This window comes from Lepidothrix coronata, unplaced genomic scaffold (assembly GCF_001604755.1).
Source record: "Lepidothrix coronata isolate B3197 unplaced genomic scaffold, Lepidothrix_coronata-1.0 Scaffold79, whole genome shotgun sequence".
NCBI lineage: Eukaryota > Metazoa > Chordata > Aves > Passeriformes > Pipridae > Lepidothrix > Lepidothrix coronata.
In genome coordinates, this window is record NW_016690259.1 from 2,036,907 (window position 1) to 2,052,237 (window position 15,331).

At 38.9% G+C, this 15,331-nt stretch overlaps 1 protein-coding gene across 1 annotated transcript in view; it reads right to left on the bottom strand.

The window, feature by feature from the left end:
- The window catches only part of ARHGAP10 (Rho GTPase activating protein 10), a 143,583-nt gene that overhangs the window by 26,565 nt on the left and 101,687 nt on the right, over positions 1 to 15,331 (bottom strand). The window contains exon 19 of the mRNA XM_017820181.1: positions 11,945 to 12,095. Coding sequence (XP_017675670.1) covers positions 11,945 to 12,095 — 151 coding nt within the window. The remainder of the gene's footprint in view (positions 1 to 11,944; positions 12,096 to 15,331) is intronic.

Consider the following 15,331-nt stretch of genomic DNA (forward strand, 5'->3'; position numbering starts at 1 on the left):
TTCTGAAGAGCATATATCAGATATGATTCTATGATTTTTTATTGTGGTCTCACGAGAACCACATTAAGTGTTAAGCTCCACCACTTACTTCTATTCATCAATCCCCTGTTTTTACTTCCAAGGCTGGCACTTTTTTTTGCCATTGCTTTAAATGAATAATATGATGAGCTGATTGCCCACCATGAGCAAGCAGACTTAGAGTCACCATTTCTTAGGATGTAGTGATCCGTTCTGTAGCTATGGGCTACATCTTCCCTCTAAAATCTGTAAATTTATTTCTCAATACAACCACATTTATTTTATTTGTATGGGTGCTTCTTAGCACATGGACACAACTCCTCCTTGACTGCCTTTGTCATTATTTGCAATTCCTCCTTTGTCCCATGTGTAAATATATCATCAAGGATTTGTATTTACCTTTCTAAATATTTCTACTCCATTAGCATTCCTCCAGTTTCTTCCCACTTCAGCAAGCTACAAGATGTTTTCAAAATTAACAGTGCCAAGCTATGCAACCCCTTGACCAGAAAGCTTTTTTAGGACAAGTTAGGTGGCTTTGCATTATTCAAAGTATTCACCTAACAAAAGGCCTACCTGTGAACATTTCTGTTTGATGCTGCTGATCCTAAATCCCACATTGATTATCATGATTAAGTTCCTTCAAACACTTCTTCAAAACCTGTAAGATACAGTGACTGCTAGCTATTTCTTCTTTTTATCCCCCGCCCTCTTCCTGTGTTTTGCTTTGTAGAGCCAGTAAAGGTCCTAAACTGCTGGAGATTAAAAATCCTTTTAAGTTTTTACATGCTTTGTTTGTTAAAGCGTGTGTTAAGGACATTGCTGGAATTGAAACAGCTTTATGGGTTTCATCATACCTCAGAATTCAGGGACTCCTAATACTGATAGTCTAATATTTTTTTAATGTTTCTCTCCTCTGGCTCCTCTTTACCTTCACATTGTTCTCCAGTGAGCAGCATTGTCAGGTTTCCCACTTCTATGAAAAGGCTGAATGCCACATTGGACTGACAGGTCCTTTCGAAGAGGAGCTCCAGAAACTTCCTGTTCTTTTTTAACCACTTGAATTCTAATGAGCTCTTACATTATAAAACAGGCAAGATGTGATTTCCTTTAAAGCTCATTTATATTATTCTTTGAGCATACAGTTTGGTGTTCTTGGGGCCTTCATTTTCTCCTTCTAAAAATGGCAAATCTTTTTTCTCCCCTGTTACACTCATCTTTGGGTGCCAGAACAGATGAAGGACATGAGGGTTCTCAGTGTAAAAGCAGCAAATCTGTATGACATCTCACAAGTTTTTGTCAACACTCCAGCCATCAGCTCTTCACCTTTTCTTCTTCATAATTGTGGAAAGGCTCTGAGTGCCTTCAGCTTGGCCATCTTTCTAGAGTTGCCATCAAGCTGCTTCTACAATTCATCTCCTCATCCTACGCAAATAGGTGTTAAGATCCAATTCTACTCTCAAGAGAGTTAAAACTTGTTTCATATTCTCACCACCTTTTGCATACTATTTAAATTTTTTGACTGCTCCGATCCTTTTAAACTGTCATGTAAATCATCTTCTTGTTTCACTGATCTAATCACAACACTCATCCAAGCCTTTGAGCTTTCACTGTGCCTCTGCAACAGATACCTGTGCTTTGCCTTTATGGCTGTTCCTGGTTCAGACCAGCCCTATCTAGAAAATTAGATAGCTTAGGCTGATCCTAATAATTTACTGGTGTGTCTAGCTGGTACTACTTACCATCCAGTTTCTAACCCAAATCTCTTTCCTCCCTCCCCACCTCCCTGCCTCTTGACACCCTTTCTCATAATAACAAATCCCCACAAAGTAAGTGAGTAACTGTATAGACTAAGACCTACCTCATCCAGCTTTTCTCTGTGTAACCCTCAGTTCCTTCTCCCTTTTGTCTGGATGAGCCTCAGATAATAAAGGCTCTCAGATCCTCCACACCAGAAATCTGAACTCAGCTTTTACCTAACTGAACATGACATGCCTCCCCATCGCCTTTTTTTCTCCTTTTTCCATCTGGCTAGTCTAAGAATATTTTTTGTTGGCATCCAAAGTTGAAAAAAAAAAAACCTGAAATACTTTGGCAGTGTCAATAATCAGATCCTTACTTTACTCCGAGAATCCTAAATAAGAAAAAACATTTGTAATAAGAGTGACAAAAAGCAGAGAGCTAACACTTTTAGTTACTTGCTTAGGTGACAGAGTTGCCTTCCAACTTCAGCTTAAGTAAACTAATGAATTACATGCTTTAATGTTAAAAGCAAGACTAATCTTTAACGTCAACACTACAACTAACACTTATAGTTTAAGGGTAACCAGAGAATTAAAACAGTTCATGAAAATGACTGTTTCTGGAGTAAATGAGAAACACTTAGTACTGTTTCTGTTGAGATACGTAGAATAGGCAGAACAGAACTGTCATACAGGTTTTAAGTGGTCATTGCATACACAAATCGTGGTAAAATAAGAGGATAAAAACCTATGTCTAATTCCACTTTGACACAGTCAAACAAGGGATGATGGAGAGAGTTCCTGAGGAGAGCAGATTAAAGATGCTGCAAAATCCCCATTACTACCTTCGAGCTTGACATTTTTTGCATCATGAGATGGGGAAGCAGCAGCTGCACTGCTGTGCAGCCACCCATCCTCCCCCATCAGCATCACAGCTGCATCCAGCTCTGTGATAACAAACATTCGTTCACCACAAATAGCTAACTTCCCACAACAATAGAGAAGTCTAACCAAGTAGAAAGTAGCTTTGCTTTTATGTTAATTTGTCGGTATGTACTATGTTTTCTTTTTAATAGGAATCTCATATATTAATATCATCTACCAAGCAAGAATTTAGTTCCGTGTGCTAGAGCTCCAGCATTCATAGAAAACAGGAACGAAAAACATATAAAAAGTTAAGTTGCCTCACACAGTTAATAAATCTTGAAATGATCCCAGGAAACAACGTACCACTCTGGAAAGGATTCAGCCATTCCTGGAAAGCTAGAAGTAACTCCATTAGAGAAAGCTTTCTGTGACAGTCAGTGTGCAATCAAAAATAGCCTTTTCTAGATGCAGGGCTGCACCCTTTGTTCACTACTTACAGTACAATTCACCCTGTGGTAATCACACCAAACACCAGATAAACTCAGACATTCTTCTACTTCACCAAATTTTTAAAGTTTTCTGAATTAATGAAGCCAAGTTATCTGTTCCTGAGTAAATTAATGAACTGTGTACTTTTGTTTAACACACCACCATAACTGGTCAATTGTTTATTACTCACCTTCAGACCACATAAATTGTGCTATTTAAACACATTTCCAAATCAAGGTGAAAGCTTGATTGAAAGCTAATACTGACCTATTCTTTGGTTAAAAAAATAATCATAGATAATGCTAGAACTAAACAAGAGAGTTACTTCTTCACTGCTCCTGAATACTGGGTATTTTGGAGGGTAGATTCTTCTAAATGCTCAGAAAAATAGATTTGTATCACTGCATTTCGTTATCAAAAGGTACCCATTACTACCCTCAGTGAGTAGCAAATCCTTTGCACTGCAGCACTGCCTCAGTAGGCAGTCAGTTCTTACATAAATCTAGACATCATAGCCTCATACAGCCCGGAGCCAGCGCAGCTTTCATGGAGCAAACGGACAGGAGACAGCCCACATACCCATCAGATTCGTGCTGCCTTGAAGAACACACACAGTAAGAATCAGATCTCTACGCCAGCTATTTTTTTTCTCTCAGACAAAATAATTGCCACAATTATTAGAGTTGACTACAGTTTTTCCTAGATAAAGACCAACTTTGATATATTTCTCAGATTTGCGCATGTACCAGCATGTGTATCTTGGGCACGGAGGAGCTTTCCTGGAGAAAGATTGTTTTTCCCAACTCCATAATGATTCAAATACGTCAGAAAAAGAAGGAAGCTGCACTAGACAGAATTTGCCTCAAGACTGACTGACGCAACTCAAGAATTGTATCCAGAAAGGTGGATGTTTGAGCTGGGGTTTGGAAAGGGAAAGAAATGTGCTCACCTGCAAGCTACTTAGGGGTAAGCGGGGTTTGGGGACCATGCCCCTGCCCTGCCTTCCTCCTTTTTTACAATTTTTTTGTTTATTTCTAAGATGCGAAGTTCAATTTCAAACAAGCATCTTTCTAGATATACACTTACCTTGTATTATTAAGCAATTAACTTGCAAAAATTAAGCAATTATTTCAAAAAATACCTCCCTTACTGCAGGTCATCTCTCAAAACTCAGGAGAAATACTGCTTGGATTATTTTACATCAATAGAATCCCAAAGATACATAGCCTTTTGCTGAGCAAGCTAAAATTAAAGTGGGTAAAGAATCCAAATTTATTCCTCAAGCTGTGGAAAAACCACTTCAAGACAGAACCAGTGATACAATGTTGGGGTGCTAAATTATATTACATAATTAAATTTTGAAACGCAACAGAAATCAGATACAAGCATGCAGAGGGGTTCCTCTTTTGATTTGTGTTACACAATGATAACAAGAGCAGTATCGAAACTCAAAGATTACTCATTTTTTTACCAGAGCTTGCTTGGCAGGAAACCACATATGACCTCCAGCCTTACCAGGCTGGCCAGATGCCACAAAATTTCATGGCTGAAAAATGCAATGATGAACTGAAGCCACTTCCTGAAAACTCTGACATACAGCAAGATAAACAGACTGTCCCACTGCTTTCATATTTTTTTTGGTAGCACTGAGTGTTTTGGGTTTCCACCAGTCCAAACAACATTAATCTATGGTCCAGCCCTGTATTGGAACACACCAACAAAACAGCTCTAGTCTAATCAATGAGAATAAGAACTGTGAAAAACCAGGGCAGCTCAAAAAGGGGTACAATCACCAGGGCTAAGAGTTCCCTAATTCAGCAGCACCTCTTAAATGACATCAAAAACTCCCAAGTCCATGAAAATATTCTTCCGTGTTTCCTTGTCTGTTTTGCTGGCAATTCAGCCACCAATCACCTGGAAAAATGTGTCTGTAAGGGTCCTTCCACCCCCAAAAGGTAAGATGTTCAAAAACTCTTTCCCTGAGCTGTCAAACAGAGATAATGTCATGCTGTTTTCTCCTCTTCTCTTGTATTTAGATTGCTTCCCTGGCAATTACTTCCTATGGCTTATTAAAAGAAGACGTTTCTTACCAATCATTCCACAACCCATGGAGGTACTTGGATAATGACAAAGACTAACTGCTACCACATCGGTTACGTGATGGGTCTCTTATAAGAAAGCCACTCTGAAACATTTCCAATATGCTGCTGACACCTGGCTGTGCCTCCTTCCTCATTTTGTTCATCTCTCTCCTTTTGCCATAACAGTAACTTCAACAGAGGAATGAAGGAAGCAGGATGCCTATGGCTTACTAAAAAAAAAAACAACCAAAAACCAACAACTGGAAATAAGCTAAGAAGCCCTTAAGGAAATTTTGTCAGCTCTTTCAACTGAACATCCAGGTGACACGTTTGTTGAGGAACCTCCTGATTTCCCCACCGGTCATTTAAAATGCAGTAATTAGGAAGACAGACTTTGCTACTCCAATGCAGTTAAGTCAATATTGTCTTCCATGCCTGGATTCTTCTACCACCATCCATGAGGTCTCTGAGGCTAATTTGCTTGGCCCCAGTCATATAGTCTTAGATGAGACTGCAATCCTAGCCAAGCCAGTCCCACTACTGTTACTTCTGTGTGATATCCCCTAAGTACACCTTCAATCTCCCTCTTGGTTCAGCAACTCGCAAGAAGAGTGGGAAGGAAAGAAGTGGTAGTAACGTGATTCACCTTGCACTGAGTGCAACTTTCAAAAGAAGAAAACAGAAAATAAGAGAGAGAAAGAACAGCAAATAAGACAGAGACTTCCAGAAGCTAATGGCAGAACACGAATACGTCTTTTTCTGACAGAATGTAAAACACTGATGGAGGGGAACAAAACAGGAAGAGGAATATTCTCTAAGTTGCATATCAGCCTTCCAGGAAGTTCCTCAGCTCTCTCCTGCAAGATCTTCTCTGCTATTCTTGTCACCAGTGAAGGGGAGCAAGAGTGCCCCACATGAGGAAACACCTAATTCAGTGAAATGCACATTCTCATCCATAGGAAAGTGACTGGAGAGCTGAACAGCTACAAGTCTTTGTTTTTACTTATACTCTTGTGTGCTGCTGGGTGAGAGAATTTTCTTTAACCAACAGAGGTTGGCCAGGGCACAGCTGGCACACAGCAAAGATACATCAGTGACTTCCATGCCTGGGATTAATGGCTTTTAGCATGCCAAATTGGCCTTCTTACAGTATTATGTGCCCCTGCATGTCTGTGTGCAGAAGGTAGAGAATTAAAGAGATGAAGGATTATTACAGGAGATCAGAGGTTTTTAATAATGTCTGGCCTCAAGGAAAGACTGACCCTTTCTCCTGAACTCCTTACTCTTTCTTTTAATTCAGATTTTAGTTTAAAGCCTATTTAAGTTCCCTTTCCCTGCCCCTCTGACTCCTGTTCTATGCATGTGTGTGAACATGTGGATGTGTTTACTTTGAACATTTCTACAGCCTCTAGATTTCATACACTGAAAGCAGACAAGCACTGGCAATGCTACTAAGGCAATTCTCACACCAACCGTGAAGATCTGACACACCTCGTTCTAAAAGATGTAAAATTTAGATGTTTACTACATCATGACACTTAAATTTGCTTTTTGATAACTGTGCAGCAAGTAGGCTGCAGCAAGTAGACTACTCACAGGGATAACAATGGCCAGACAATGTATATTGCATATACAAAGTATGGACCCAGATTATTTCAAATCTCCAAGAAAATAAGTACCTTGTATGGACCCAAAACCTTCCCAAGCAGAAGTCAATTACCTGATAGGAAAGTAGGCCCTCTATACATACCCACTATTACATAAGAAAAAGCTTCACCTTTACTGACAGTAGCTCAAAAGCACTTTTAAATTTGTATTGCACTCATCCTACTCGGAGCCATCAGGTGGAAAAAGCTGTGATAGATCACATAGAATCATAGGAACTATTCTTGCAGCAAGACGAAATACAAACTGTCTTAAATTCTACATGGCAAACAGCAGTCATCCTGCCTGATCTCCCCCTCACGACTAACATTGCTGCACTTATTTTGTGACAGCGTAGCTTGTGTTCTGCTCAGCTGTTAACAATAGCTTTGTAAGCAAGTGTTGCAAGCCCTTATGGCTTTTTGATATGCCTATGTAGCTGCTTTTCTTTCCATTTCCCCTACTATGTGCCAGGTTACAGAAACACTTCCAAGCAGCAGATTCAGAAATAGAAAGAGTTCAAGGCCAGGTTTCACACCTGCAACCTTGCAGCTCTGGGCTGTTCCAGCCCAGAAGACCAGTCTCCTTATAAATCCAAGGCTTTCTCTAACATCCCAGGTTTATGTTCAGTAATTCCAAATGAAGTTTATGATTTTTTTACTTATGTGTTTGGGGCAAAAAGCAGTGGGAGGAGAAGGGAGAGGGACTATTGCATGGAAGCTATGTAGCCCTTACGTGTATCATATTTTACTTTGATGAAGTAATTCAATTGAATTCATGCAAATTAATTTATCCCCCAAATTAGGACGCTGTCTCACTCCAATTCCCACAAAAAATCAAAACCAGTTACTCCTATTCAACATTAAATTCCATTCATACTTATGCTACCCTAAATACTTTAAGGGTAATATAAGTTAGCACAAAATTTTAAAGGGTTAAGTAGCAGTTCTAATTCTTATTTCTTTTCGAATTCTTGACAAATATCTGCTTTCTAAATCGCTATAAATACAGTATTTAGTTTAAAGCAGCAACAGAAAGCTATCACAAAAAAACCTCATACGAGTTCCAGAGTGGGGGGATTGGACATAAATGCCTTAAAACCAGAACAATGCAGCCCCCCCCCATGATGCTGCTGTGCTGTGTCCATGTATGTGCCAATGAGAAACTTTGACTCCTAAAGTGTATTCAAATAGAATAAGGCATCAGCAAGCACTGTGGCTTAAAAAGTATATTTTGGTTTGTTTAGAAAACAAGTTGTTCTCTAGTTGGACAAATTGCTACACAACACCCATTTTTTGACTCCAGGTGTGATTTATGCAACCTGTGCTGATTCTCTCTTCATCTTGGATGGACTGCATTATTCTCCCTACCTTACACAGGACTTTTCTCCCCATGTTGTTCTAGTAGCCCTGCAAAATAGTTTAATAATCTCTAAGTCTCTGGCACTGAAAATAATTGCATGAAACAACCAAACAGAAAAACCAAAACAGAAAAACCAAAACAAAACAACCCCCCCAAAAAACCCCAAACCTGTTTATTTTGCTACAAGATGAGAAAGGTATACAAATTTTAAATAAAATTGTAAGGGAACGAAACTAAAATTCTGCATTGCCCTCTAGAAGAAATATAAACAGAGCTCTCTTCTGATATATACTGACTGTCCAAATGGAAAATAAAGACCCAATGACATTTTTAGAAGAACAGGATAAACATCTCCCTGTTCAAGCTAATAGTCCTTCCCTCTCTGCATAGAGAGACAGAGAGAGAATGAAAAGTCATTTGTATACAGCTGAGACTGTAAGCCACGGGAGTTTCTGCATTGCTACTTAATTCATCTAAAATTCATTCAGATAATGGGGGGGAGGGGGAAAGAAAAAAGCAATTTCCAGAAATAGAAAAAAAAGAAAAAACAAACCAAACCAAAAAAATCCCAACAACAAAACCAAAAACCAAATCCCATGTCTCCATTTTAGAAGACTAGAAAGCTCTGGAAATGATCCTAATGTAAATCTCAGACAAATTTGCAATTTTCTGAAACAAGAACTTTGGATTTAGGCCACGTACGAAAGCAGCTCAGAGTTCCCCATTAGGTCTAGTTCTACTTGAGACACTGGGATGTTGAAAAACTTCAGAGTGAAAATTTAGTAACTGGTTTACCACAGAGGAAAGAAGTTGAAAGAAAAACAGACAGTGTCATCTGTGACTTGGTCTTTCAGGAAATGAAGACCCTTTTGGTAGTAAATATAACACCTGAATTGTTTGCAAATAGGTTTAATCATCTCATTTCCATGTACAAGGAAGGAAAATCTATGTGTTATCAGAATTCAGTACAGCTAATTACTAGAAGGCGAAATAAAGATTTTTATCAAACATAGTGTGTGTTCTTCAGCTATTATATCTATCAATATTTATGTCACTTACAGTTCTTTCTGGGTGGTTGCTGCATACGTTTTGTGTGCAGTCAAGAAGCTTCTCGACTGCAAACGTGCTTTTAAAAAGAAACCTGGCCCGAACCCTGCATTTCCAATTCAAGCAGTGGATTCTGAAGCCTGTTAACTCCCTGGAGCAGCTGATAGCTAAAGACTTGTTTCCGCTTTTCTAACAATTTCCTGGTTTGCATAACAATCCTAAAAGAAACACACTCAAGAAGTTTTCCAGCACAGAGAGATTTTTGTCTCCAACATACTTCTAGTTTCAAGGCATAGAGAATATTTATATATAATTACAATAACTTTAGAGATACATTTGTCTACAAATATATTTATGCATAAATATGTATCAGCTGCTTGTTTAAAACAAGATTATGATAATTTTGCCATATCCAGGAAATACAAAACACTGACTTGTGCCTGGTGCTTAACTCATGCCATTGTGAATAAAGGGGGGGGGAGGGAAGGGGTTTAATGTTTAATTTCCTGTTAAAAACACACACAGGATAAAAATCTTCCAAAGAGCAGTTATAAAACATGCATTTGTTAGCCAAGAAACTAGGTAAATATGGAATGAAGCCCAGGCTCACTTTTATTCCTTCCCCCCCTCTCCAAAGAACAAAGTAACTGAAGGCCACGAAGCGTATTTGGAGGCACTGAGCTCTACTCAGTGACTAGATAATTCCTGAGCCTGGATGATTTACAGACCCTGTATCCACTGGGGTGGTTCTTCAGACCGTGCAATGACACAGCTGGGCTCAGGGTACTGCACACTGCATGCATATGGCACACGTGCCAAACAGCCTCTGTCCTAACTGCTTCCCACCTCACTGACACAACTGTCTGCCTAAACACAAGTAAAATGAGCATCAGCCTGCAGTCAGGACCTACCAACAGCCAGCTTCTGGCAACAACAGACTGAGAACACTGGTACCTTCAGCGGCAGCTTCAGAGACTACAGAGGACATTTTTTCCACAGTTACAAGGGGAAATATTATCATCAGATCCCACTGAAATTTTACCTGTAGCAATTCAGCCTTCATCACAGTTCTACCACGTAAAATGACATATTGGGTTATTTTGCAGTTCACCCCACTAGAATTCCCAGACAAGTACCAAAGTTCTGTATGATATATAACTACTACAGCCTTTAACAATCCCAGTTCTTCTCTTTGTCAAGATGCCCAAATTGGACAAGAATACGGACTGAATTTAGGAGAAATTGAACTTTTATAACCATTTTCAACAGTAACACTGTATTTTTGGCTCTTAAAATAAATTAATCCATCAAATACTTTCTGCCCACTGTGTTTCTGTCACAGCTGTGTTGGGAGGTCCTCAGTGCACACCTTGCAGCATGGAATTGGAGTAGTTGTGGTACTTCTTGCGATCTGCTGGGATTCACATTCAAATTTAAATGTGAACAGCTCTGTGAATGGCTTCAATTTTGTTTTGTTTTTCAAATGAGGATAAATTTATTATTGTAGATATAGCTCAACAGCTTTCTTAGCTTTTGGTAGCATATTATTCAAATTAACACAGCTTAAGCTTTTTAAGTAGCTACACCTTAAACATCTTCTAGTCAAGGCATTTAGTTTCATATTTCATGCTAGAAAGGCACAGAGATTATGTATCTCTCTGGTGAATTAAATCCAATGGCAGGAATGCTGAATTTCTTGCTGACTCCTTGTAAAACTGGCTTTGAGACTATAAACAGTCCTGAGTTTATTTCTAAAACCTGCACTTAACATCTGTTGTAAGTATTTGTGCTCTTTCCTTACAAAACCCAAAACTGTTGACCACCAATTTAATGACAGTTCACCAGTGAATCTCATACTGCAGCAGGAGTTCAAAATCTTCCTGTTTATTTCCACGTGCTGTTACTGGACTTTGTGCCCTGATCCCATGGTTCTTCATGTGAAAAGAAATTCACTAAAAACATTAGGAGAGAGAAAGGGAATAGGGTGGAGAAAATCTGTAACACAAAATGAGCCCTGACTTGCCTCCTCAGTACTGTACGTACCCCCAAGCAATGATATTTCAGGAAAATGATTATGTTTCTGGCCAACAGTCAGAATACATAAGATGTTATACACCCTTTGCCTCACTGTATGTTGCTGCTGCAGACTCCATGCAAAAGCAAGACCGTTGTTGTTTTTGTTTCCTCATTGTTTCTCAACAGTAAGGCAAGCTGACAAGTATTTACTGCTAGTTACAGCAAGGTATTAAAGATTCAAGTGAAGTAGTGGTATTCTCCAGTGCAGTGGTGACCTGAGCCTTTAATCCAGATGAATTTAACTGTAAAGTGCATTAGCTCTTCTCATAAAAGATTTGCTTTAATTTTAGTTCTCTCTCCATTTATCTTATGGCTGCATAATCTTCAGTAGAGGTCAAAGAGATTTCCCCAAAGAAACAAGAGCTGCTTCTTTTTTAGAGGAGAAGAGCATATTTAAGACAGTTCGTCCTACTTTTAAACATATGTCACAGGACAGCACTCCCTGCTCTCCTTTCTCTGGAGCTCTCCTTGCTTCTTTGCATGTTCCAAAGCAATTAAACAAGCATGCATGTGCACGCACACATGTATACAAATTGAAACATGAAATGAAAACACCTTCTGTAGATAGGATAGGCAGCCCATCTGATGCAAGGACTGAAATTATTACTAACATCTTACCATCATCCAACTCAAGGCAGAGATTGTAAACAGCCAGAGGCCTCTTAATACGTTGTCCTTGTCTTCTCGACTGCCTTGGTGGGGCATTTGGAGGAGATACTGACATAGAGATTGGCTCAGGGAAAGTGGTATCAGGCAGGGTTTTGAAAATCTGCAATCAAGAACACAAAGGGTGTTAATTATTTATCATGAAGAGCAACCTGTGTAATGCAACTGTAAACCATTATCAAACAACATTTGTTTTGGATTTCATTCAAAGCAGACAGGAGCCAAAAAATCCATTCCTTCAAGTTTGGGAGTATGCCGTGGGTTTTTAATGAGTGCTTTTAAAATAAATAAATAAGTAGATAAATAAAATAACCAAGAGCACTGTCTACACATTAACCAAGCTGCCAGTCAGTTAATTCAAAGACAAAATATTTGCAGCCACATTTACCAGCCAGGATGGAGGGGAAGGAGAATAAGAAGGATACTAACTTTAGGAACCAGTAACCAAAAAGCTTCATAGCTTTAGCTAAAACTTATGATTTTGCCAGAATATCAATTTTCAAAACTTGTGATATCATTTTATCAGCCATTTTAATTAAGGAAAACACCATACTCTCTAAGAGAGCAAGGGGAAAATTTTGTGGGCAGGGGTTTGCAGTGAGAAATACCATAGTAACAAACCATGTGAGAATTTATTCAGTTAACTATTGCATATTGAGACAAATTTATATTAAATGCTGACATCCACAAAGATGCATATAAAAAGGACTGCATTTCTTGTCATCATTTTATCTTTTGAGCCATGACCCTTAGTACATCACCACTCCACACAAAATACCATGACATTTCTCTCTGAATGAATTAACCAGCAATGCAGATTTGCTGTACCTGATAGCACCTTTACTTTAACTGACACATACAGTCTAATGATGCTGATTTACTTGTAGAAAACCATCAGTATGCTTATGTACAATTTAACAGCAGCCTTTTACAAGTGAGCATGGCAGACTCACACGAACAAACCAACTTAATATGTATTTCATCAAAGACAAAGCAGTAGATTAAGAAAAACACAAACAGAAGCTGTATAAGAAAAGCCCTGTGTCTGTATGGCACCTCACAGCACGGTAATATAGCAAGGTATAATGAAATATTATATGATGTTCTTGCAACTTTACATTATAATATTTACTATAAGGATATATGACAAAGAGTAGAGTTGTAATGAATCTTTGAAGGAGAAGCTTTTCATGAAGTAGAAATTCATGTGGAAAGCATAAAGAGACAACACAGATAACACATTTTTGGATTATCACAGCACATGTCAGGTGCAGTATGAAGCTAAAAGCCAGCCAGGCTCTGTATAGGTGAGAAAAAAGTGTCATAAGCATCCTGTACTAACGCACTCAAGACATCATGTTAAAAGTACTAGAAACTCTAAATATCATCATATCCTGGCTTGTTAACCCTGAATATCAATGTGAAGGAATAAGATGACCCAAGAATCCACATATATGCTGACTTACAGCTACTTAATCATCATTCTTGTTCTGGCAGGTACAAAGTAATCAAGAAATCCCACTTTCTATGAAAACTGGGGAAAAGTTAGCATATTCCCAAAACTGGGCAGCAGCGGGCCAGAAGCCTCTATACAGTGTGCAAAGAAAATCACCAGTGAAAATACTACCTTCCTTCCAAATAAGTGAATGTTGCTGTGCAGGAGGTAAAATGATGTCATCTGAAGTTGCCCATACCAGCATTAAGAAAACTGTCTCTCCTTCCTTCACATGCCTGTGAACAAGGGCTTACGAGAGCGCGCCAAAATAGCGCAAGGAACTCTCTAAAAACAAAATGTTTACAAAGAAGAAAGGAAACAGTCCAACCTGGTCTCCCCAGGACAGACACAGCATCACTCTCAGGCAGTGACAAAGCTCTAATTGTGCTCAGAGTTCTAAAGCCATTTCTTAAAACATGATGCAATATATAATAACTAAATCTAATGTGCACCTACATGGCACTTGGCTAACAGTACCACACTGCCCCCTTATGTGTAAATACAAGGCTAGATTGAGCAGTTTCAGGGATAAATATTTGCTTCTGAAAAATTCAAAAGTACCAAAACTTTAAATGCCATCTTTTGCACGGACTAAGTGTTGCATTTGGGCTCTCTGGCAAAAAACTCTCTGCCAAGAGGTTTCAGCATGTTGTTTACTATGTCACATTCCGCAGCTGTGTTTATTTGCACAGCCTTATCCACAGATCTCTGCTGAAATTAATGATGGTGAGAAGAACAAGTATTCCCCAGGAGTACTTTATAAGAGATGAGCTTGCTTGTGTGAACTTAGGTGACTTGCACAGGTTGCAGTGAAGTTCTTCAGTGCTTTTTACTTGTCTCTCACAAATAATGCAATATACTCCTCCAAAAGTATTAGCATAAGAAACTAAGAGTCAGAAAAGCAGAAGACAAAAAGACTTTTTGCTCTTTCAAGCAGTTCATAGCCGTGTTCATCCATACTTTGGTATTTTCATTTTGTCTTTTTAGTAAGAAAATCCAGTCCAGCCCAGCCATAATTAGGTCTATTTTTTTCAGTAGCAGAAATCTCTTTCTGTTGCAGGCCAAAGCCTCAGTAGGTACCAGTTTTGCAAAGGTGAGCATCTGAAAAGCAAGCAGAACATCAGCCTCTGCCTTAAGAAGTGCACATGCAGCATTCAGCTTCTCTTTCTTGCTTCATTTTCATTTAAATAGGCAAGCACTTTTCATCATTCCTTGGATATTTGTCTGCTGCCGTTGACAGACTCACTGTAAGGTCTGCCTGGGAATGGGGGGATAGAGACCTGCTTTATTTCAGCAGTGGGGAGAAAAGTTTTTTGGTTTTATTAAAATTTGCTTTTAGCCTTATTAATTATTTAAATGTCACTGAAATATAAATGTTTCACAGCTAATAAAAGATACCTGCTGTCAGAAGCCCACTGTGTATGCACAGAAGACTGAATTCAAAATCATACACACACAATACGAGCACCTGAAACGGTACCAACATTGTTGTGTGTTGACTGACTAGCGCAAAAGCATGGGACCACAGATGACCAACTTTCAGAGAACCTGCTTGCACTGCAGATGCATGGCGAGGCAATCACACATATCCAATGGGAGGGAAACCCTCCCATGGAAGAACAGGATTGCAATGTGCTATTTAATAGATGATCTTTTTGCTACTCAAAAAAACCCCCTCCCTTAAAGTCAGATCCACCACCATCACTCATCTGGACTGCAGAAATTACCAAAGCTCAGATTAATGCCTGATATAAAGCCAAGAACAAAGTCCACTCATTGAATTACATCACTCAAGAAACAATAAAAATATACTAAACCAACCTCAAAGTTTAAAAGATTTCACA